Raw genomic sequence first — 9,565 nt, 5'->3', positions numbered from 1 at the left:
GAGAGAGAGAGAACTGACATATCAAACTGACCATTTCCTGGCTATTTCTGCTTAGGTTGTGGCTATGTAAGGAGAAAATGCTAAGTAAATAACAGCACAGGATGCTAGTGGGCAAGGCCCACGGTGTGAAGGCATGCAAAGATCAGTGTCCTGACCAAATGAAGCACCTGATGGGAAGGGTGCTGGGACCCTGGCACTACTGACCATGGTGAAGAAGACCAGACGCAGATAAGCGTGAGCTTGTGAGAGACCAGAGGACGTTGTTCGCACCACGCAGGCCCCCATCCACATCCACCCAGGCCCCCATCCACATCCACCCAGGCCCCCATCCACATCCATCCAGGGCCCCATCCACATCCATCCAGCCCCCCATCCGCATCCATCCAAACCCTCACCCACATCTACTCAGGTCCCCATCCGCATCCACCCAGACCCCCATCCGCATCCATCCAAGCCCTCATCCACATCCATCCAGGCTCCGTGTTGGGGAGCCTGGAGGCCACATTGCCGCCTTTCCTCCCTGGGCTGCGTGGCCCTGCAGCTGGCTGGTGTAGAGCACACATGTTTTGACTGAAGCCCTCTCCCCCCACCTCTTGAACACGCCAACATTAAAGGGAGCGTAGCTTTGTAAAACTGAAACTATAAAACGCTTCTGAAACCCAGCCCGGGGGATTAAAGAAACCACATGAAAAGGGACTAGGGCCGACCTGGACGCTGACTTCCTGTTCAGAAGTTCGCTCAACATGTGCCTCCCACCCGGGCTGGTGGTGTGGATAAGGAGGACTAGGAAGGAGGATGGTCAGGACCAGCGGGGGCATCCAGGAGCTTTGAGTAGTCCTAAGAACTGCTAAAGCGCTTGCTTTGGTGACCTCAGCAGGGTCCTTCCAGGCCTCTGACGTCCAGAAAGGTAGACACTGACTTTGACTTTGGGGCCCTGCCCTGTAGTAACAGACAGCCCGGGAGTCATCCTGTGATCGTCTCCCCAGCTTCTGCCAGGCTCCTCTGGTGTCTCACTGTGGTATCCACGGGCCTGGGTAGTTGGCTGTGCAGGAAGTCCCTGGAGCTTCTCCTGGCTCATCCTCCTGTCCAGCCATGATGAGCCTCTCTGCCAGGGGCTACAGAGACGGCTCGTTGAATAAAGTGTTTCCCATGCAACCGTGAGGACCTGAATTAGATCACCAGACCCACGTAAAAAAGCTGGGTCTGTGGGTTGAAGAGATGGTACAGTGGTTAAGGGCACTAGTTACTCTTTCAGAGGACCTGGGTTCAATCCCCAGTGACCACTGTAGGTGCCTCATAGCTGCTTGTAATGATCAAGCATGTCTGATGCCTCTGGTCTCCACAGACACCTGCCTTCATGCACACATGTGTGCATACGCACACCCACACAATCTCCGACACACACACACACACACACACACACACACACACACACACACACACACACACAATCTCCACTAGCCACAGGAGCTGACAGAATATTCAAATACCATCTCTGCTACTTCTCAACTGTGGGTCCACTCCAAGACTCTGAAACACTTACCCTACAGTGCTACTTAGCGGAAAGTGGTCAGCTAAATGCCAGGTGTGTGGTAAGGGGTCTATAGAGGCAGATGCTCGCCACTGCTTCTCACGTCACTGGGCAGGGCAGGGTTAGAACAATCCTGTTAGGCTGCTAGGACCAGCTGGTACAGGCAGAGCCTTGGGCTGGAAAGGGGAGAAGGGATGGTCCACACTCCGGCCTCACAAGCCTGAGGTTTGGCTTCTGCCTTGCTCTGTGGCCCCTCTCTGAGCCCAGGGTGTTTGGTCTTGGAAAAGGTGGGGAATGACAAGCCGGTCAGAGGTCTCCCCAGGCTCCAAGGTTCCAGTTTGGGGCTAGAAAACAAAGGGGACTCTGGTCTGCCTCCACCACAGATCTTGCTCTAGTGACCAAAGAAGAGCCTGCAAGACTGCTGGTCTTGAGGCCGCACACACCCTGAATACACTCCCGATGGACACACACCACAGGCCACTCGGCAGTCACTCCCAGCCCCCAGCTTCGCTAGAGCCCTCCCTCTGTTACATAAACTCCCCGTGCCCTCCAGTGTCCCCCGCAATCACTTACCTAATATTAGGATATTAAAAAATATGGCAAGATTTTAAGAGACTTATTAAAATGCAATTAGCAGCATGTACAACCTAAGCAGGGAGATTATTTTTAAAAATGACTTGATTGTGCGGAATACCACGCACCTTCTTGAGGCCGTAAACCTGCCAATCACACACGCTCTCAAATGAGGAGTTTTCCTTGCTTTCTCTTTGTCCTTCAGGATTCTCTCATACTTCCAGTGACTCTGAGTGGTGACCCCCAACCCACAGAATCGGCCCATTTAGACATATTTACACTAAGACCATCTGAGACACCCCATGGGAAGGAAGTCAAGGGGTTAGCCAAGCCCAAAGCAAAACCTGTAGAAGCTGAAGAAGCCAGCCAGAGGGTGGGCAAGAGATGGAACGCTCCTACCCTCACCACTCTTGCTTAGATGAGGGCACGTACGAGGCTCTGGCTAATGGGAAACTGTTCTTTGATATGAGAAAATTGAAGACAGAAAGGCTGGAATGAGGAGGAAGACTTCCTAAGGGGAGAGTTACTGCTGACCTCTTCTGAGGGTTACACCCCAGAGGCCCTCCCCATGCCCAACCCCCCCTGCCCCTGCAGCAGCCACAGGTCAAGCCTGAACAGTGTGTTATGCTGCCCCCTGCTGACTGCTCTCCACATTGCAGCTCTGCTCTTAAGACGGGGAGACTAAGTTTCAGGCTCTCTTCCTGGGTCCCATGTCAATCATTCTCCCACAGGTCGGTCGGGTCATGAGGACCCCTCAAGATCTCTTCCATGACTTGAATGTGCAGGGAAACATTAACTGGAGTTGTGAGGACTTCTGCCAGACCACGGCCTCCCATGCCGCCCCGCCCTAGCTTAAGGAGTTTATCAAATGTGCTTGCTACTTCCTGGCATTAGGCTCCCCCTGGCACTTTTATTCCAGCCATAAAAAGGCTATTTCATTGAGAAATAAAGTCCCATCTCCCTGACGTGTAACTCCTTTCAGAGCTCTTACTCAACTGCCAGGCAAAATTTATGCTTCCTGGATGCTCTCTCTGGTGATTGCAACTGGAAATTGGGCAGAAAGCTGGAAGGCAGGTCTCCTTTCTGGCCAATGGGCGACGCGTGCTTGTTTCTTTGGTCTGAGTAATCCTGAGGACCCAAGGTGTGCTGGAAGGATTCCCTGCTTCAGAATAAGAAGACCCTGGTAGAAGCCCTTGAGTTGCTGTGTGACCTTGGGCAAGGCCATGAGTCTCGGTTTCCTCATCCGTGAAATGGGAAGAAGCGTTTCTTCCTCAGAGGGGTGGTTCTGCATGCAGTGGGCAGAGGGAGGTGGCAAGGTGGCAAGTCTTTGGAAACAGAATGTTGCCTTTATTCTGGAGTTGGAAAGTTCTCTCCCCCGCCTCTCTCTGAAGCAGTTGTGTTCATGTGTGCAACGGGGGCAGCTGAATCCTCTAAAGCCCCTTTAGAGTACCCACTGCTAGAGGGCACCGACTGAAGTTCTTGATCTGCCATCTGGGGTGTGGCCTGATTTGCTCCCTTCTGCCGTGGCCGCACTGGACAGTGGAAACTGAGCTACATTCCCAGTTCAAGAATTTGCATGTCTAAGCTGAGCACGGTGGGGCATGGCTGTAGTCTGTCTCATCAACTGGGAGGTGGAAACAGGAGGATCAAGAGTTCAAGGGTAGCCTCAGCTACACAGTGGGTTCAAAAGCATGACGCCCTGTCTCAAAAACAATTAGTAATCTGTGTTTCTAGTGTTTTCCAGGAAATGCTGGTGTTGCTGGCTGGGGACCTCACTGTGAGAACCAGTTCTGAGGGCCATGGCTCTGGGGTGTGGGATGGTTCACCCTAGGTCTCAGAAGAGGAGAGAGGAGAGAGGACTGAGATGTAGTTCAGTTGGCAGAGTTCTTGTCTAGCATTCAGAAAGCCTCTGGTTCCATGTCCAGCCTTCCATGACATAAGACAAGGTGGCTCATGCCTGTAATCCCAGAACTCTGGAGTAGAGGCAGGAGGATCATGGGTTCAAGGTCATCCTGAGTTACACAGTGAGTTTTGAGACTGTCTTGGATGTTTGTCAAAGAATAAGCAAAGGGGAGTGGCTATGGAGAAGAGGAGAGGTGACCTGTGGCTGGGTACATGAGAACAACCTTCTGACGCTGCTGTCATCCTGCCTGGCCTCCCCGGATGCCTGTAGCAGCCCCCCACACACACACACACCACACACACACACCACACACATACATACACACACACACACACACACACACCACACACACACCACACACACACACACACACACACACACACACAACACACACATACACACACCACACACACACACACACACACACACACACACACACACACACACACACACACCAAACCCACACCTGAGAGAAGCAAGGGCGAGGCAAGGCCTGAGCTGGCCTTCGTTTCTACCGACAGACGACCAGCCTTATCCTCGGTCAGAGGTTCCAGCCATCCTACGTGGACACTCCACACTGAATCCAGGATCAACAAGCGAACTGACTGACTCGAGGTCACACCAGTCCTGGGCGGGACCAGTCTGGTCCCCTGACAGCCAGAAGAAAGCTCCCCCACCACACACACAGCCTCTCTGGTTACTCAGTAATTTGGAGTTGATAACTACAGCTCCAGTTTAAGTAAGATTCAAATACCCAGCAGAGACTCGCAGCCAACCCTAAAAGGGTGTGCTGTGACAGGAAGCTGTCACAGGAAGCATCAAAAATCAGAGCTCGGGGCCACGGGCTTGGTGCTCACAGAGGCGAACCCAGCCATGCCCTGGCCCTGTGTTAACTACTCCACAGAACAGACAGGACAGAAATACAATGTATGCATACTGGCTGTGGTCTCTGCATAGTCACTGGGGAGAAAATGAGAACCCAGGGCACCCGTGATGTCTAATCACATCGAATAGCCTGGGCTGGCCAAGACCCCCACCCCCAACCCCAGCACAACCATCCCTTCCAAGATGTCACGGCACATAGATGTGTCAGGCATAAACAGATGCCTGCAAGACCTGGGAGGTCTCAGTCAGAAATTAGATGTCCTCAAGGCAGGGGCAATGTTCACAAACATGCCTGCCCTAGCCCCAGCATTGGTCATGGGTACCATTCTGGCCGTGGTACATCAAGAGTTGGGGGGGTCACAGAGCCGGTGTTGTCACATCTTAAAAGAGAACAGGAGTCCTGCACAGAACCCCGAGCACTTTCTAATTAAAGAAGACTGTCTCACTTTTGAGAGGATGAGGAGAGTGAGGCGAGGGGGCAGAAAAGTCTGCCTACGGTTTGTTCCAGCTGGAAATAGCACCCAGAGCCGAGTCCAGTTCATGCCTAGGCTCTTCCTGCCTTGTGAATTGCTGAACCACTTACAGTGATTTGCTTTTATTATTTAGACATAGTCTCATATATCATAAGCTGGTCTCCAATGTGCCATGCACCTTAGAATGGCCTTGAACATCCATCCACCTCTGGAGTGCTGGGATTCCAGGTATGTGTCACCATGCCTAGTTTATACACTGCTGGAGACTGAACCCGGGGCCTCGAGCTAGGTGAGGACTCTACCTACTGAGCTACATCCCCACCCTGTGCCGGATGACCTCATTAACTCCATTCCCTTTATCTGGTGTCCGAGGCTGCAGGTGGGAGAACACACAGAGGACTTGGGAAAGAGAGTCGAGTCACCGAACTTCAGGGTGTGCTCGCGCCTCGGTCCGTGATGTCCCCAAGCGAGGCGGCCTTGAAGTGGAGAAGAGGAAGAGTGAGTGGTGGCAGAAACAGAGAGAGACACGAAATGACTCCCAGGAGCAACACTCTAGCAAGGATGAAGATCCACAACGGAAGGCATGCCCTGTCTCCCAGCAGCCCCATCTCATGAACCACTAGAACATGAGAGGTACGTAACCCAGAAGGGTCCTCTTTCCTTCTAGTAGGGCGAGCAAGTCCTGAACCAGCCCCGTTCTCCATGCTCCTGGCTGCCGCTCTCGTCCCTCTGACCAACCACTTAGCGATGGCCACCTAAGGCCACTTGTCTCCTAAAGGTCCAGCCTTATTAGATACCCACCGAGGTCACAGTGGAACTCTGTCTCCTTCTAGGCGTTCAAGCCCTACAGGTCCCCTACCTTCCATACCATCCTGCTTAAACACCTTCTTCAATGACCTTTCTGTCCCTCCAGACCACCCAGAGCCCTTGCAGCTTCTGTCACTCAGCCTAGATGACCTCACCCAACTACTTCTTTTCCCAGTGGGAGGGATTGTTTGTGCTTATCATTTTTGAGACAGGGTCTCATTTTGTAGCCCCTGCTGGCCTCAGCATCCTGAGCACTGGGATCACAGGCCTGTGTCACCGTCCCCAGCGCCTGGCTTCCTTGGCTCTTTCTGAGTTTGCCTCTGACCTTCTCCTTGGTGAGTCCTGATGTTCTTAATCAAAGCAACACCACCCCACGCCCGCCCACCCGCCCGCTGTTTGCTTAGTTCTCTTCTGAGCGCTGAGAAACATCTGAAATTGCCCTGTGTGGTTATTACACCTCCAACCCTAGAATACACACAGAGAGACGGGGTGGGGGGACTTTCCTCTGTCTGGAGGGACTCCTTGCAGCTAGAATGGTCCCTGGTACAGAGGAGTGGCTCCATAGACATCTGTCAAGGGATGGAGTCTTGAACACACACGGTGGAAGGGGGGTGCACTGTCTGCAGAATGACCTTGAGCCCAAGGCATCAGGCTGGGCTCTGACCACTGGCCTCACTAGCATCTGAAGGTCTGTCATTGTGGGATCCCCGGCTCCCGTGAGTTGACATAGACCCAGGAGAAGCCAAGACCGCCCAGTGCTATGTCCAGGATGTGGGACCCGGGCTGCCTTCTCTTGGCTTCCTCCTCTAGGTGTCAGGCTTGCCTTGGCATGGGGGCCACCATCTGTGGGCAGCAGTTACCCACAGGGGATGCTCCTGGTTGGGGGCAGGGAAGGGGGCTGGCCTTGGAGTCACGGTTCGGATTCAAGAAGGGAAATCATCTGAGCTTTTAAAAAATTAAATGGAGTCAGTAATTTGATTTCAGAGAGAAGCTGAAAACCTTGTAATGGCAGGGCCAGCTCAATTCCGTGGCGAAAAGGAAAAGCCTTAAATGGGGCTATTAAGCTTTTGCCTGGGATGGATCTGCCCGGAGAAAGAGGAAGGAGGGGGGCACACAGGGGGAGAAATCATCTTCGAGGTAGGGACCGTTTATCAGCCAAGACAACCCTGATTATTTATTTATTTATTTAGTTCGCGTTCTGGGCGGGCACTGCCGCCGGCCTCCTCTTCTTGGCTGCATTTCAAATCCCACTTCCAGCCACAGGTCGGCCTGGAGGGGGTGAGGCACTGCCCTCTCAGGGAAGCACCGAATGGGGTTCCGGCCCAGGCCACAGCTGGGCTTCTGGGCCACTGAGTTTGGGAGCTCCGGGTCACTGCAGGTCAATGGGTCTGTCCAAGCCAGAAGGGTACCAGCTGCTGCCATAGAAACCACAGGATGTGATCACAGAAAGCAAGGCAGCGACACTCCATCCTCCCTCCCTGGGGATCCCAGCATGCTTGCACGGGGCTCGGTGCTCAAGGCTTTACATGATCCTTGTTCACCCCCTTCAATGACCCCACTGGGGAGGACCTAGTATCATTTCCACTCAGTTGATGGGGAAACTGAGGCTCAGAAAGGCTAGTGCCCTGCTAAGGTCACAGAGCTAGAGTGGAGACCCTGGGACCAGAGTTCTAGGCATGGGTGGGCCTGGCTACAAGGCCTGCACATTGCCCGGATTTAATAGTGAGATGTAAAACACAGCTGGGCCAGCTCAGGGAGGCCAAGGGCCCTTGTCCTGTCACAGAGCTCTTCCTGAAGGGAAGTGTGAGCATACCAAACCATGTCCTCCATTTCCTTTGCTCCTCCCCTCCCTGGACACTCCTATGACTCACCCCTGAAGCTTCTAAGAACAGGACCTCTCGAAGCACCCCTCCACATGTGCTAAAGCTCAGGAAGCTGATGACTCTCAGGGGTGGGGGCTAGCCTGGCCTCCATCGACTCTTGACCATTGGAGAGGGGGGTCCCAGGCTCACCAGAGTGGGGCAATATGATTTCTGTAGGAGCCAGAAGGCTTTGGGTGTGTTGAGGCAGGGGGCTGGTTGTGTGTCCAGCCCACGGCTCATGCCAGCCCTCAGGCCATATGGGGGCTGCCTCAAGCTGAAGGATCCTGTCTGTACCTCCTTCAGAAGGGGTTGCAGGCTTCTCAGAGGCGGAAGCCAGAAGGTCCCTGGCAAGTGTTGTCTGGGGAACTGCTGGGTCCACCCTGTGCCTCCCAGAGAGCTCTGGACTTGGGGTCACCAGATAGGCACTGGCATCTGGCTGCCTCCCTCTTGGGCTGGTAAATGTGACATCAGTCCCCGGCAAGATGATGAGTCCCAGCCCTTCCATGCCCTGACTTGGTTCTGAGGTTGACAGGTCCAGGTACCCTCTGGCCCCCTCTCCAGAGGGATCACGGTCATTCTGCAGTGGCCCCTCAGCCTTGATTATCGGTAGTATCTCCTGAGGCCTTCTGGAAGCATGGTGGAAAATCAAACCCTCTTCAGCCAGGCTGCTCATGAAAGGCCTTGTCAACGGTGGGAACTCCTCACTGATGTGGGCAGGCTCCCTCCAGGTGGGATCCACGGACTCTGTTGATTTCACAGTCTCTCTTGACAGTTTGCCCAGTGGGAAGGGACTTCCTGATGGCTGGGCAGGGTCCTGCTCAGCCATCATAGCTCTTGGAACTTCAGTTAGGGGAACAGATGGTTCAGAACCCAGGAGCATTTGGGGCCCATCAGATCGCCAAGAAGGCCACAGAGGAGAGGGGACTTCTGAAGGCGAATGTGTGGTCATGGAAGTGCGAGACAGGAAGACCCATTGTGAGGGTCTGGGGGCAGCCTGGGAAGCTTCCGTGTGCTCTAAGGAGAGTGTCGCTGGAGTCTGGGGATGTGGAATTAAGTCTGCTTTCTTTGGAGGAGTCTGAAGACCATGATGCTCTTGCACTGTAGTGGGGGAAAGGGAAGCAGTGGAGATCCAGCCTCCTCCCTCAGGCCTAGGTGTTTGCGTGAATGGCGCCGCCTGTTCCAGCTGCAGAGAGAGGAAAAGCATCAGAAATGAAAGCATATGGCCCTAGCCACCCTGTGAACCTCAACCCAGAGAAGGATATGGGGCCAGTGGCCTCATGCTGGGCTTCTAGGTCCTGCCTTCAGGACCTTCACCTTCAGACTGTGGGAGCATGCCTCAGTTTTCCACCCCCTTGTGAATACAGCTGCTGTCTCTACTGCTCCTTCAATCACATCTCTCAAGACACAAAAGGGGGAGAGCCAGGTAGGACAGATGAAAGGGCTCTGCCCTTAGGTGGACGCACTCTAGGTCCCCACTTTCCCTAAGAAACGTTCTGAATTTGAGGAAGAAATGTGACTGGGAGAGGGGCCT

At 53.7% G+C, this 9,565-nt stretch overlaps 1 protein-coding gene across 1 annotated transcript; it reads right to left on the bottom strand.

The window, feature by feature from the left end:
* Window positions 1-7,357: 7,357 nt before the first annotated feature.
* Window positions 7,358-9,506, bottom strand: LOC128097718 (uncharacterized protein C1orf127-like). Its single transcript, XM_052718392.1, has one exon. It carries the CDS (start codon window positions 9,251-9,253, stop codon window positions 8,093-8,095), a length of 1,161 nt encoding a protein of 386 aa, XP_052574352.1. The 5' UTR covers window positions 9,254-9,506; the 3' UTR covers window positions 7,358-8,092.
* Window positions 9,507-9,565: the final 59 nt, after the last annotated feature.

This window comes from Peromyscus californicus, unplaced genomic scaffold (assembly GCF_007827085.1).
Source record: "Peromyscus californicus insignis strain IS unplaced genomic scaffold, ASM782708v3 Scaffold_5__1_contigs__length_169319896, whole genome shotgun sequence".
NCBI lineage: Eukaryota > Metazoa > Chordata > Mammalia > Rodentia > Cricetidae > Peromyscus > Peromyscus californicus.
Note: the sequence above shows the minus strand (reverse complement) of the source record. Positions and strands in the feature narration are given on the sequence as shown.

Bases quoted from the DNA above. Each gene is read 5' to 3' on its own strand.
- LOC128097718 (XM_052718392.1), bottom strand. From the start codon at position 9,253: ATGCTTTCATTTCTGATGCTTTTCCTCTCTCTGCAGCTGGAACAGGCG.